We start from the raw sequence: 14,156 nt of genomic DNA, 5'->3' as shown, positions 1-14,156 counted from the left end.
TGGAGCCGATTCACACAAGTTTTGTTGTCTCCCAACACTGCCCTCCCACCCCAAGTCTCAAGCATTTCTCGCCGCCGTCAGTGCCAGGGTGGGTGTTCGTTCCGCCGCCGCGCACACGCTCCCCACTGAGAGTCCCCGCAGCCGGGCTGGGAACGCAGTGATTCACATGAAGTCCAGGGCTGCAAGTGACCCAAATGCAAATTAAACCAAAAAAAAGAGGAGATGGGAAGCAACAAAAAGGACTAAACCACTGTGTTACTCTCTGCCCTCGATGTTGCAACCACCCAGGGATGGGGAAAGCCTTTGGCCGGGCACGGTGCTGGAGCATCCCTTGGGCACGGTGGTGTCGACAGCAGTGGTCCCTACACAGCAGCAGTGTCCCCAGTAAACTGGGCTTGTCCCCACCCCCCCACCACACACCAGACTCTCCAAAAGGTACAGCCTCCTTATCAGCTGCCGCGAGCCGGGGAGAGTAAACAGGACGTCCCACAACAGCGCCGGGGTGCAGATGAAAGCAGGCTGGCCTGTGGAGCTGCCAAGTATGCGAGAGCAGCAGGCTTTGCTTTTGTTTTCCTTTTGTTTATTATTGCGTGTATTTATTTACTTTTCGGCCCACGAGTAGGGAAGGGAGGAGGGAGAGGCTGGGAGCCTGGTGGGAGACAAACTGGAGGGCTGGTGAGCTGCCTGCCCCCGCTCCTGAAGGCTCGATGGGGTAATTTTATTTTATTTTACTTTATTTCTATTTTATTTTATTTTATTTCTATTTTTTTATTTTATTTTTATTTTATTTTATTTTTTTATTTTATTTTTATTTTATTTTATCTTTATTTTATTTTAATTTAATTTCATTTTATTTATTCGTGGGGTATTATTTTGTATTTTATTTTAATTTATTTTGCTTTTTAAGTCCCCTGCAGGTGTTGCACCATTCCCAGCACCCTCCCAGCCTTTCACCCTGTCAGGGGCTCCTGTTCCTTGCAGCACCATACCAGTCCCATGCCACATCCCCTGACTCCCCAGTGCCTTGGTGACCACTTAACACAAGATTTGGGCTGTTCTGCAGCCAACAGCTGCCCTGCACCCAGCCCTGCGTGGGGTGCGATGGGTGATGCCCTGTCCTGGGTGCAACTCTCCATCCCACCCCCCGGGGGCCAAGGGAAAGTCAGGCTCAGAGAGGGTGACGGGGCTGCCGGGAAGAGCCGGCACTGCTGAAACCGCAGCTGATGAGCAATAGGAAAACACGCGGGCGAGGGGACGGTGCCACAGCGTCACAGCTTCCTGCTCCTGACACAGGTCCCTTCACTGACCCTGCACCAGGGCAGGGCTGAGGGGCACCAAATCCTGCACCCATCCCTGGCCCCAGTCAGCTGGGGGAAGGCAGCACTGCTCTCCACCCCTCCCTTTCTCTGGGGAGCTTTTTGGGGCGGCCAGGTCAGGGCAATACTTCGTTCTCTGGGGCAGCAGCCACAGCCCCACCTCGCCCATGGCAGCCCAAGGGCTGCAGAGTTTGGGGGACTTTTGATTTTTGTGGCTGTCTGAAGGGTGAGAGGGTGTTGGGAGGAGCAGTGGCTGCTTCAGCACACGCCGACTTCCTGCCAGGCCGTATTTTTAGCAGCGCCGACCCCTGATAACCCAGAGATTCAAGTGAAACTGTGAAGTAAGTAAGTGTGCCTCGAAAAGGAAAAAAAAAAAAGTTCTGGGATGTAGGCAGATGGGGGAAGGTGGGGATGGCACAGGTGGAAGATCTTATGATATTGCTACAGTGCAGGAAAGCTGGGGCTTGTTACTGGCAGGTGGATATTCAGTGACGGCTGAAACTGTGGTGAGGAGGATGAAGGGAGGGCTGGGAGAGAAGGGGCTCTTTGCCCCCCCTGCAGCCCCCAACCTTCCCACGCACACGCCTGCCGGCCGGCTGTTAACAACACCCTGCTAACAACCGGCTCTCACCTCATCCCCGCCGCCTCCGCTCCCACCCCTGAGCCTGGGAAAAACCAGCCCTGAGGTGACAAGCCCTATCCAAGCCTTTTGGGAAGGGGAAGGAGGAGAGGGTCCTCACGCCCTGTGATGCAAATGGCTAGCAGATCCCTGTACCCGTGGGAAAAGAGGGATGATAGGTGCAACCCCTCCTCGGTGCCTCCCTGAGAGCTTGGGCAGAGGTGACAACATCCGCGGGGGATCAAGGGGTGTTCAGAGCAGCTCATCCATAAAGAGACACAGGAGCCCAGGACCAGGTGACTGTGGTCAGCAAAAAAGCCACTTTATTGGTGACCGCTCCCACGGGAACCCCGTGGCAGCAGTCGGGTTCAGGTCCCTGAGAACACACTGTCCATGCTGGTTCCCCTTCCCACAGCTATTGCTTTAAACACATCCTAGTTACAAAAAGCACAGAGTGACATTCCAGATACTGGAACATATAAATTAAGGTAAGTGATAGTTACAAGACATCGCAAATTTTTTTTTTCTTTCTTTCTTTCTTAAACAGATTATCAAAGGTTGGGGATTTTTCTTTTTCTGATCCACAGAAAATGTATAAAAAGCATTTTAAATCTACATATTTCTCAATGTGGTTTTTTTTTCCTTAAAAAAAAGGCACAGTAAAAAAAATACTGGCACAATAACGTATTTACAACACACCCATTATGGGCTATTTTCACTCAGCTTCAGGTTGGAAACGTTCAGCTCTGGCTCAGCCGAGGGGCAGAGGGCTGATGGTGGCAGGCAAGGCAGCTCTCAGAAGATGTAGGGTCCCTCTCTCTCCCTGGATAAATCCCTTTCCATCAGGGAGAGCATAACAGCCAGGCTGGGAAACACTGCCTGCCCATGGCAGGAGCTTGGCTGGCCGGATGCCTCCTGGGTGCTCCGGCCACCCCAGCAACACCCACAGCCAGGTCAGTGCTGGAGGATGCTCTGGCCCCACAGTGGGGCAGGGGACACCCACAGAGCCCCTGCCTGGACTTTGAGGTGCTCCTCTGCAGAGGTGCAGGGCTGCCTGTGAGCAGGCAGGGAGGCGGCACTGGAGGGAGACCCTGCACAAACACGATGCCCACGCCGCTCTGGCAGCTCCGGAAAAGCCCTCCTCCCACCCCTGTATTTATAGAAAGTCTTTACATGAGTCTATAAATAGTGTGCAGATCAGTGCTGCCGGCAACAGTTCAGCCATACAGGGGGAGCTCCAGGAAACAGAGCTAATGCCAACGCCGGCTCCCAGCCCACCCCATCTCCCTCCAGTGCAGCCATCGAGCACCCAGCAGCTTTGCAGCACCCTGGAGCAGCCACTGCCATGGCCAGAGGATTCCCCTGCCTGCCCCTGCCTGCCTGCCGAGCCAGGGAGCAAAACTCACAGGGATCCCTCATCTGAATTGGGAGCCAGAGCTTTGCTGCTGAGATTTTGGGACTGCGAGAGAGGGTGGGGTGGGTGAGGGGTTATGGGAGTGGGGTGGAGGGTAGATGAAAAGAGGGGAAGAACACACCAAAAAACTTGACATTTGAAAGGAAAAAAAAAATGAAGGAGAAGCAAGCCCGGGGCGGGCAAGGCCCCGCGCTGTGGTCGCTTCCCACGCATGGCGTGGGGCCCACCAGCCGCGGGTGCCCAACAGTTTAAGTGCTCAGGACCCGTCCCTGTCCACCATCCCGGCCGGATCAGGCGGCGGGCACGGGCAGCCAGGCAGGCAGGGCAGGGGACAAGGGGCCGCACAGCAGCCTTCAGTACACACACACTGTGCAATACCACAGCAACGACGTCCGTCCGTCCGTCCGTCCGCCTCGCGACGAGGCCAGACTGAGACACCCGCACGCAGGTCCCGCACGCCCGTCGGATACCGGGGAAATTCGGGACGAGGTTGGAGGGGACACGCGCCTCCTAGTAAACCATGTTGGTGGGGCACCACGGCGTGTCGGGGTACAGCAGGCAGTGCACGGAGCGAAACCTGCAGAGGAGAGGAGCAATGCTGAGCACGGGACAGTGGCAGCCCCGCAGCACCCCAGCCTGGGGGGGGACGGGGTCCCCTGTTCTCACCTGGATGGGTCCTCCTCGACAGAGAAGGCTCCCTTCATGTGGATGGAGTTGCGCTTGTTTTCGAACATGCCGTAGCTTAGTGTCACCTGGGGGGCAAGCACAGGGGGGTCAAGTGGCCGACGTGGCCATAAGGATCAAGCAGGGGCATGGAGGGCTGCAAGATTCACCCCACTTCCCAAAGCCTCCAGTCACACTCTGCATCACCCCACAGGGATGGGCCGATGGGGCTTTTCCCCTCTGCTGATGTTTGGGTCTCATGTCAATTAATATCTTAGCCGCGATGCCCAATTTTTAGGTGACAACTTGGGGTACCTGTTTGTGGATCTCCGACTTGGGCACCTGGTGGAGGTTCTCCAGGTGCGAGTGGAAAAGGTTGCTCCGGATGAGCTTCACGCCCAGCACGGACTCGATGATGTAGCCGATGGTGCAGTCGTCGGGCAGGCGGATCTTCTCCGCGGTGCTCATGAAGTGACCCCCGCTGCGGGGAGACAGAGAGGGGCTGCAGAGGAGCAAATCCCAGGGGATGTGGGCACCCTGCAGGGTCTGGGCTTGGCCAGTGGGTGCCCAGCTCTGATTAAAAGTCAATTTGGGGGAACTGAAGCCCTTCCCAGCCTGTTTCCAAGCCCCCTGCAGACAACCTCAGCAAGGCAAAGAGTAAGGTGAGGGGACACGGTTCAACATCCATCTCGAAAGATATCGCTTCTCTGTGCCCTGCTTGAGCCCATGATGAGTCCCCATGGGAGGGCAACACCAAAGCTCTTACCTGGCCCAAGGGCTCATCTTCAGCGCCAGCCCCCGGCTGATACAGAACCCCGCTCCACCTGTGGCAAACCAGAAATGCACAGGGTGCTGCAAGAGATGGGAGACAACAGCAGTGAGACCTCCTCCTCCACCCAGCCCAAATTAAGCCCGATCCAATTCCTCTCCCCACCCTCACCATCTTGTTCTCGCTGATCCTCTCTGTAGCCTGGATGGGCCGGTCCAGGCTGGGCTTCCCGATGTAGATGTCCTGTGTGTGGGGGTAGCTGGAGAGCAGCTTGACCAGCATCCGCACGTTCACATAGTTGTCATCGTCCACGTGGCAGAACCACCTGCAGGGACAGCAGTGTCACACCGGCCCGGGGCAGCTCCACAGACCCCACACTGAAATAAGGCCCCAAAAATACGAATCGTCTCTGCTTGCACCATCCCTTCCCCTCAGCCCCACCATCCTCCACGGCAGCTCTGGACACCACTTACTTTCTGCCCGACTCAATGAACTTGTCGTACTCCACAGCCATCTTGCAGGACAGGGCCTGGCGGCTGTGGGCAGCCGAGCAGTTGGTGTTGATGACGTTTCCTGCGTGAAGAGACGGGGGTCAAAGCCCGGCATTGCAGCATCCCATACCCCCCCCACGTGCTCAGATGGTGACACTTCACCACACATGTCCCAGGTGTGCCAGGGGGATGGAAATTCAGGGATGATCCTGATGCTCAAAGACCTCCATGCCACACCATTTTGGGCAATTGATGAATTTTTAGAGAACGTCTTTTGTGTCCACGTGAGATAAGGGAAGGGGTGATCAAGGGATGTAGATGCAGTGGATGTAACTGATGCACCATAGTTCGGCCCTATCCCGTGTTCTAGGAGTTATGCCATCCTACAACGCCTTGCTCATCCCAGAGCCATGCACCAGCCACCCTGGGGGTGAGGGGGTGTCTGTGAGCCAGCTCCTCCAGGACATGATAGCAAAAATCCTGCCCTATTTTACTTGCCTGGCTCAAAGGCAATCACTTCCCAGCCTGAAAAGGAGTCATTTGCATGGGAAGAACAGACCACGCTGACCCCAGCCTGGAGAATGACTGCCAGGGAAATGCTCCCATGAAACCCTGTCTGTATTGCCCATCAGTCCCAGCTCACCCCAGGGACAAAGCAGTGCAAAGGCACCCCACCCTGTTAGCGTGCTCCCCAGCAGCATCATACAGGAGACAGGCTGGGCTGACTGGGAAAGAAACCTGCCCCCAGGTGGGGCTCCTGGGCAGAGGGTGCTTTAAGCATAATCAGTGAAAAAAACTGCCTCCTTCTCAGTCCAGGTCTCTGTGGTGAGGGCTTTTCCAGGGTTCCCAGGACAAGCTCCATGCCAGCCATGCTCCACAAGCAGGGCTCTTCAGGGGACCTGGCCATGTCACACACACAAAGGGACAAGCGCCACAGACTCACGTGCTTGCTTCTTCAGCTCCTCATCCTCCCCGTCTGTGAAGATGAAGGTCTGAAAGAGAAGACAAGGCACCTCTGAGGACCAAGGGGCTGAGACCACGTGGCTTTGGATGCAACACAGTGCCCCTGGGCAGCACCTGGGATCAGTTCCTCCAGGATGCTGGCGATGACTTCTTCCTTCTCGCCAAAACCCAAACCAGCACCTGGGAGCTGGGCATCCCCATAACACACTCAGCTTTAGACCAAGAAGGGTGCCAAGCCCCCCTGGGATGCAAACCCCAGCCCACACGCCGAGCATCCCCATCCTCTCGCCTTTCCCACAGGGCAGCAGCTGGCAGGGAGGTTTCGGGTGCTGGGGCCTGTCCCCAGAGTGAGACGGGGTGTGTGCAGGGCAGCAGGTGCAGAGCGCGGCTCGATCTGAGCGGGGATTTCAGACTTTGGCCAGCGCCTGTGGCCAGGGATGCCAAAGCAGCCGCCCAGGCAGGTGTGTTTGCCTGTGGTGCCAGCTGCCAACTGCGTCCCCACCTGTGTCAACAGCACATGGCTGTCCCTGGCCACTTGCACAATACCCCCACGACTCCTCTCTGCTCCCCATGTCCCCCCCCAGGGTGGCTGAGATGGTGCCTTACAGGTGCCTCTCACCAGCCCCAAGGAGTGGACAGTCCCTCACTGCCCATCCCAGCACGGCCCCAAGTTCCAGAAAGCACCCTATCTCCTCCCTGGGCTCCTGAGCTACCCCCCAGGCTGCACTCCTCTATTTACACAGCTAATTCCTGGCATATGCTGCCCGGGAAGGAGGACTGGGGGGGCTGCTGCTGGCCTGGGATTTGGGGAAGGGCGAGAAGCAAGAAGAGAGAGCAGGGGGTGGGAAAGGCATCGCCATCAATCAGCGGGCAGCAAACAAAGCTGGAGGAGAGAAACCACAACCAGCTGCCAAGCGCTATTAAAAACCAGACGTGCACAAAAGGGCAAAGGAAGAAAGACAAAAGGGCTTGGGGGGGAGGTAGGAGGCAGCAGAGGGGGGACGATGGAGCCCGAGCGCTGGGGATGATGAATTACAAGTGAGCTGGAAATTGGGTGCCACCCCACAGCCGGCCCCGGAACGCGCTGGGGTTTTGTGGCTTGTTGGAGGAGGTGGGTACAATAGTGGGGTTGACTTTACTCAGCGGAGGAGAGTTAAGCGGGCAGCGGTCATTAGCATACAGCTGCGCTGGTTAACCCGGCCCTGTTTGCTCAGGTCCCCAGCCGGGGCTGGTGGGGAGAGCCCGGATCTGCAAGAAGGCTCAATGGGAGGGGACGGGGCTACAAGTGACCTTTGGGGCTTGAAAAGGAGAAAAGAGAAAGGGGAAAAAAAAAAAAAAAAAAAAGGATGGAGGAGGTGGGAAGGCAAGTTCTCACAAATGCAGAGCCTGTCGTGCAGCCTGGCTTTTGGGGAGGGACAGAGGTCAGGAAGGCCTTGAGCAAAGGGGAGGGGGAATCGTTGATGAGGAGGGGACAGCTGGGGGATGGGGACCTCAGCCCATCAGCTGCGGGGCCAAGGATGCCCGTGGTTGTTTTGGCTCCATGGACATATCACTGCTTGGTGGGACAGGGTCAGTGCTGTGTGTAGAGGAGGGGGATGTCACCCCCAACCAATGCAGGGTACAGCACCTTGCTGCTGGTCCCCATGTCCCCCAGGTGCCTGGGGTGTGGTTCAGTAGCTGAACCAGGTATGAGCTGAACCAGGGCAGCAGGAGACCATCCAAGGATGTCCAAGACAAGCTCATCACACTTGCCCTGGCACCCCACCCCAGGTTTCCGCCTCACCAGAGGGTGACAGGGGACACGGAGCCTCCGCACAGGCGAGACAGAAAATGTTTGCTTGATTAGCTCAGAAACGCCGTCCAGCAACTGCCTTCAGCTGCTCCAAAAATAACCCCACAACTAATCCTCCGGCTCAACCGCTATAAATAGACCACAGGGACAATTGTTTATTACTCGCCCGCACCAAAAGGCTTCATCCTACCAAGGCATCTCCCCTGCCCTTTCACCACATACATCCCTGCAATATTCCTGATGTGGGTGGACCAGGTGGCAACTTGGAAACCAGGACAGGGGCACACAGCTGCAAGTCACCCCATGTGGGCACCTACCGGGGCCTCATAGGTTTCCCACAACCCTCCCAGCCCCACCATGATATTCAATTAAAACTAAAAAAATTAAAGGCTTTATTTCTTTAATTATTTTGTCTGCATTTCTTGGAGGGCAGCTGCACCCTTTCTGCACGGCCCCTTGCCTGGGGCTGCAGGGGCAAGGAGCACAGGTGACAGCCAAGCCTGGGGAGGGACAGGCCAGGAAAGGAGGAGAACAAAAAAACCTCAAAAAACATGAATCCACCTTTGGCACCTCCAGTGTGGGATGCTGGACATGATGGCAGCATCCAGTTCACAGTGGTGCAAGTCAATGGGACACTGCAGCCAACATCCTTGAGCTGTCACCTACCAACCAGCTATCTCCAGACCCAACATCAGCAGGGCCAGCCTCCACTCCCCTCCCAGGCAGAAGTACCCCAAGCCCTTACATCCACCCCTCTCCCACTTGGCCCCTGTCCCACCCGTGGCACTGAAGGGTGCCAGGACCTCTTGGACCCCCCCCGCAGTAACTTTTCCTGCGGGGTGCAGGAGAGGAAGGGCCCGCTGCACCCCCCTCAGCCCCTGCAGGAAACCTCATTGTTCTCAGAACTGCAGCTTCAAGAAACACAGGATGCCAAATCCCTCCCGAACAATAGCTGCCACCACTCCACACAGCCCCGCACAATGTACGGCCCCTGCGGACGGGACTGAGCGGCACCCGGGGTCCCCATGGCCAGAATGGGGTCAGCCCCCCCCAGCAGTCTACCAGGAGCCAGGTAGCCACCAGCAGCCCCCCCCGCCTCCTCCTCACTCTTGGGGAGGGCTCCTCCTCTCTTTTTTTTTTTTTTTTTTCCCCCCTCCCCCTCATTTCTCCTCTCAGGGTGACTCATTTCCCCTCCACCACCGGAGCTCGTGGGTTGCTCATGGCTGAGTGCTGCATAAGGTGTCCCACCAGCTGGGGCCACCCCAGGGCCATCCTGCCCCTCTCTGAGCTGCCTGGCTGAGTGGTTTGGTGACTTCTTGGGGTGACAGGGTGACACACAATCAGTGGTTTCCCGGGGTGACACACACTCAACACACCCCGTGCCTGCTGCCACCACACCAGCACACTGCCAAAAAGGGGAACCTCAGCCAGGCAGGCACCTTGTGACCCCACAGTGCACAAATCCTGACCTTGTGCCACATTTCACTTCCCCTTGCTGGGAAAGGATGGAGCACTCCAGCACACACCTACACAGCACACAGAGGGGGCTGCACCCCCTTTCACAGACACCCCACTTGGGTGCAGGGGAAAGGAGGCAGTGAGGAAGTGCTGGAGGAAGAGCTCAGTCTCCAGCTGGGCAAAGGGCTCCCGAGGAGGTGAGGATGCTGCTGGAGCAGGTCCCTGCCCAGCTTTGTGTTCCCCAGCAAATGCTTTCCTTTTCCCTCCCTGCAGAGGTTAGGAGGGAAAATCCCCACCCCTTTTCAGCGGGTTGGCAGCAGTGCGAGGGCAGCGTCCCCATGATGGCAGCGTCCCCATGATGGCAGCGTCCCCATGATGGCAGCGTCCCCACTTCGTGGCTGTGTCTTTCCCCAGGACTGGAGGGGTAGTCTGTGCTGGCACAGGATCCCAGGGCTGGGACCTGCAGAGGCGGGGAAGGGGCTTGCAAGGCCTCAGGCCCTTCCTCCCCCAGCTCCTTTCAGCAAGAGGAAGAATCCTCCACTGTAATTTTAAATGCTATAATTTTTTAATAACCTCCTCAAAAACAATGAGCTCATTGTGTGGCAAGGGTCCCCCACCCTCCCGCCTGGTGCTCCACGCGCCGCTCACCGGCTCCAGGGCTTTTATGCACAAGGACAGCAGCATCGTTTGGGACAGGTAATTAAGGGGGCCCACACCTCTAAAAGCCACACAGGCTGCCCGGGGGGACAGCAGGGAGGGACCCTCACACATGAGCTGAGTTCAACAGTGCTCAGCAGGCCCTGGCACACAGCCCAGCTGCACCGTGGAGCTGGTTTGGGATGAGCAGCCCCCTGGTCTCAGCCACTCTGGTGGGAGTCCAAGTGGGACATGCACGCCAGCACACTCCACGGCCACCTCGAGGGTGGGGACCCTGGCCAAGGTGCTAGAGAAATTTGGGAGCCGCCATCAGAGGAGCACTGTCTCTGGAAGGCAAAAGCATTCCCTTTGCCCCGAGAGCAGGAATTTTTCAAAGCCTGCAATTACCGTGCCGAGGAGCGGGAGGCAGCCAGCAGATCCCACGCTGGCGGGACGGCGGCCCAGGCTGGAGCCCTCGCGGGCTCCACGGCGTGTGCCGAGCTGCCCGGCTGCCTCTGGGGTGCCCCAGGGACAGGGGAGACCTGGGCACCTTCCAGGAGTTGCACGGCTGCCCTTGAGGTGTCCCAGAGGCAGGGGACACCCAGCCACCTTTGGGGTACCCCAGGGGCAGGAGATGCATCTTATGCAACTCCGCCACTGCAAATCAGCTGACTCAGCAGGAAAGCAGTGGGTTTGGACTTGCTCCTGTCCAGGGTTTCTGCTTAATGGCCATTTTCCTCCCCCCTTCTCTTTTATTTCAAGTGCAAAGCTTCTCCAACCTCCACTCCGGCATCCTAAGGATACTGAGACAGCTGGGAACTCTCCCCAAAGCAAGGAGGGGAAAACCCATAACTCTCCTCCCAAAAGCAGCTTGTCCAGCCTCGATTGTGCAACCCAAGGAGCAGATTTAGAAGGGAATAGGGATCTGCCCTCCCTGTGCAGAGAGGCAGGAAGGAGAAGGGGGTGCCCTTTGCAGTGTCTTGGAGGGGACAGAGGGCAGGAAACAGGGACCATTGTGGGCAGAACAAAGAGCAGTCAAGGAAGGACACAATAGCTGTTCCCTCTATCTGCCAGGGTCCAGCCAGGAGCTACCTGCTGGATTTAACCCCTTCTTACCAGTGTCTGCATCCCTTCTGCCTGGCTAATGAACAGCCAGAGGGAGGCTGGGGTTTGATGTGAGAGGAGGATCAGAGACACAGCATCAGACATGGGGGATTCTCAACCCTTGGGCAGGAACTTCCCCGTGTTGTTGAGGCAGTACATGTGCCTGAGCCGTTAGTGAAACCAGAGCGAGAGAGGGGCAGGATGAGCAGAAAGAGGCCTGACTCAGACCAAGAGAGACATTTGAGTAGTGGCAGTGCCCTGCTGTCACCAAACCACCCTCCTGGGACAGAAACTGGGGGCCAGGCAAGGAAGAGATACAGGGAAGCAAGGGAGAGGAGCCCCATGGAGCCAATCCTGCACTCTGCAGGCAAAGAAATCCTCAACTCGATGCCAAGTTTTGGGAAGCCCAGTGTACCTCAGCTTCCCAGAGGCAGCAGCTGGGTCATAGCAGGAAGAGCGGAGCCGGCGGGTTCATCTCCTCTGCCTCCATGTGTCCCCCCCAGCCCTCGCTTCGCTCCGCAGGAGTTTGCGCCGCCTCCAGCTCTCTCTCGGCAGCTCCTTGTCCTCAAGTGCTGTACAAGAGCCGTCACTCAGCAGCTTGGCTTGTCAGGCGGGCACCTCGCCGGGCTGCGGCCCCCCTGGCTTCATGGCCCTCATCTCTAGGCAACCTGACCTGGACACGGCCGGCTCCGGCTCCCTCGTTCCCATGGAAAGTGCCACACAAGAGGCTGCGAAGCCTTTTCTCCGCGCCAGGAGAAAAGGGGCTTTGTTAGCTTGCCCAGGGGGACAGCGTGAGAGCCGAGCCTTGGGGCTCTGGGAATCCAAACTGACAAACGGAGCACAAAAAAAAAAAAAAGAAAACCTAGAAGAAAGCCGTAGCTCACAAGAGGGAGGAGAAAAAAAAAAAGAGCAGCCATTCCCAGGATCATCTGTAGGTGCTCAAAGAGCGTTTCCCCCCACCAAAACTCACTACCCCCTCACAGTGACAGCAGAGCATAAAAGAGGTTTCCATTAAATAAGTGGACCAAAGAGAGATGGCACATCCACTGCCAAGCCAAGGAAACCTGAGCAAAAAAAAAAAAAAAAAAAAAAAGAAGAAGGAACAAGATTCACAGGAGGAAAAAAAAAGAAGGATAATTCTTGAGGTAAGCTGCAGGAGCCAAGATCCCACAGAGTCCAGCAGACTTGGGTGAGGAAGGTTGATTCTTCCCCTGTCGCCTCCCCCCCCTCAGCCACTCCAGATTTCCAAGGAAAACAGTTTGCAAGGAAGAAACTCAATTCCAGGCCGGGAGGAAACACGTGAAGACAGTAGGATGGAAAGGTTAGGACCAGACATAACTTTCTTGGGAAGCTGTCTAAGGGTAGAAAAAGTGTCTTAAGAGCAGATGGCAAGGCACATTTCCTAAGGAAACAGCTTTTTTTTTTTCCTTTTCAATTTTGCTTCAGTACTTGAAGGACAGATTAAGGGACTGCCATGGCTCTGGGTAGGACATAGTAAGGTCAGGAACCAGACTAGGTAGAACTGCCCCGGTGTGGATGAGCCATCACAGACCCAAAAGAGCCTCTAGCTACTCCAGTCCTGCCCAGTTCCTTGCAAGGGGACCGACAGCCTTGGCACATCCCAACACTCTCCCAGCCCTGGCCTGCTAAACTGGGTGTCCTTTGGGCAGCCCAACTACAGGCACTTCATAGGGCTCTGCCAAACCTCATCGCAGGGACTCAACCCTGACTGAGGCACCCGTGGGATGGGCTGCACCTCTACACTGTGCCTCATTTTCACCAGTGGAAAACAACTCAGGCAGGCTCTGCAATGGCAAGTGCTCAGTGAGAAGTACCCCAGAACAGAATTTTGGGGGGCTGCTGAGTGTGAGGAGCCCAAGTCGGGCTCTCTCCATCACTCCCCTCCCCTGTTCCAAACTCACCCTTCAACGCTGCATTTTACCCTCCCAAAAACACATCCGGCTTTAGAACAGCCCAGTCAGCCTCGAAATACCTGGCTCAGCGATATGGGGGAAATGGGAAGGGGAGGTGGCATTTGGTATTTTACAGCAACCCGCGGTCCCGAACGAAGGGCCGGGACCGCGGCGGACACGCGTGGGCTACAGATCGGCCTGAGCCACTCCATCCCGGCCAGCGGTGGGGACCGTCCCCGTCTCCATCTCCATCCCTCTCCTCATCCCTTACCATGTCGCGATTGCGGGAGATCCAGGTGTCGAGCAGCAGCTCCAGCCGCGCCTTGTGAAACTTCTTGGTGGTCTTGACAGCGATGAAGACATCGCGGGGGGAGATGTCCTCGGCCGGCGGCCTCGGGGGGCTCGGTGGGGCCGCGGGCAGCTCCCGCCGCGCTCGGCTCAGCCGCCCGAAGTAGTCGGCGAAGCTGCGGAGCCCGGGGGGCCCCTGTGCCGCCGGGGGGGCCACGGCCGCCGCCGCCCCCAGGCTCTGCAGCGCCCGCTGCGCCCCGCCGGCCTCCCCCCGGGTCAGCCCCGGCCTCCCCGGCGGCTCCACCATGAGCACCAGGAGGCAGGTGAACATGGAGCCCACGAGGGACAGGAGCAGCTTCCTCCCGCAGCTCTTCAGCATCCTTCTCTCCGCTCGCTCCTCGCCTCTCCGCTCCTCCTCGCCGCCGCCGCCGCCACCGCCGGCCCCCGCCGCGCCGCCGCCTTTAAACCGCCCCCGCCCCGCCCGGGGAGGGACGGACCCGGGGCCGCCCCACGCGGGGCGTGGGCACCGCCCGGCCCTGCCCGCGGACCGCCCGCGCCCCTCCGACCCCCGCGGCCTCCCCGCCGGCCCCTACACGCGTCCCGCCCGGCCCCGGTCCCTGCCCTGCGATCTCCGTGCCCGCGGCCGGGAGCGCACGGCTGGGTGCGGGCGGGATGCCGGCGCCTCCTTCTCCTCCTCCTCCTCCCTTCCCCTTGATGCTCGGGGCTGGGG

At 57.8% G+C, this 14,156-nt stretch overlaps 1 protein-coding gene across 1 annotated transcript; it reads right to left on the bottom strand.

Moving 5' to 3' along the window:
* Positions 1–2,232: 2,232 nt before the first annotated feature.
* Positions 2,233–13,903, bottom strand: LFNG (LFNG O-fucosylpeptide 3-beta-N-acetylglucosaminyltransferase). Its single transcript, XM_032704396.1, has 8 exons — positions 13,410–13,903; positions 6,216–6,264; positions 5,255–5,354; positions 4,953–5,106; positions 4,779–4,864; positions 4,328–4,493; positions 4,016–4,101; positions 2,233–3,926 (listed from the first exon to the last, which is right to left on the bottom strand). Exons 1-8 carry the CDS (start codon positions 13,803–13,805, stop codon positions 3,860–3,862), a joined length of 1,104 nt encoding a protein of 367 aa, XP_032560287.1. The 5' UTR covers positions 13,806–13,903; the 3' UTR covers positions 2,233–3,859.
* Between the last annotated feature and the right edge of the window lie 253 nt (positions 13,904–14,156).

Source organism: Chiroxiphia lanceolata, chromosome 16 (assembly GCF_009829145.1).
Source record: "Chiroxiphia lanceolata isolate bChiLan1 chromosome 16, bChiLan1.pri, whole genome shotgun sequence".
Lineage (NCBI taxonomy): Eukaryota > Metazoa > Chordata > Aves > Passeriformes > Pipridae > Chiroxiphia > Chiroxiphia lanceolata.
This window is presented reverse-complemented; position numbering and strand designations above follow the sequence as displayed.

Bases quoted from the DNA above. Each gene is read 5' to 3' on its own strand.
- LFNG (XM_032704396.1), bottom strand. From the start codon at position 13,805: ATGCTGAAGAGCTGCGGGAGGAAGCTGCTCCTGTCCCTCGTGGGCTCC. The intron at 6,265-13,409 runs GTAAGGGATGAG...CTTCTCTTTCAG, and splicing joins TCTCCCGCAATCGCGACATG to ACCTTCATCTTCACAGACGG. The intron at 3,927-4,015 runs GTGAGAACAGGG...TCTCCTCTGCAG, and splicing joins GTCGAGGAGGACCCATCCAG to GTTTCGCTCCGTGCACTGCC.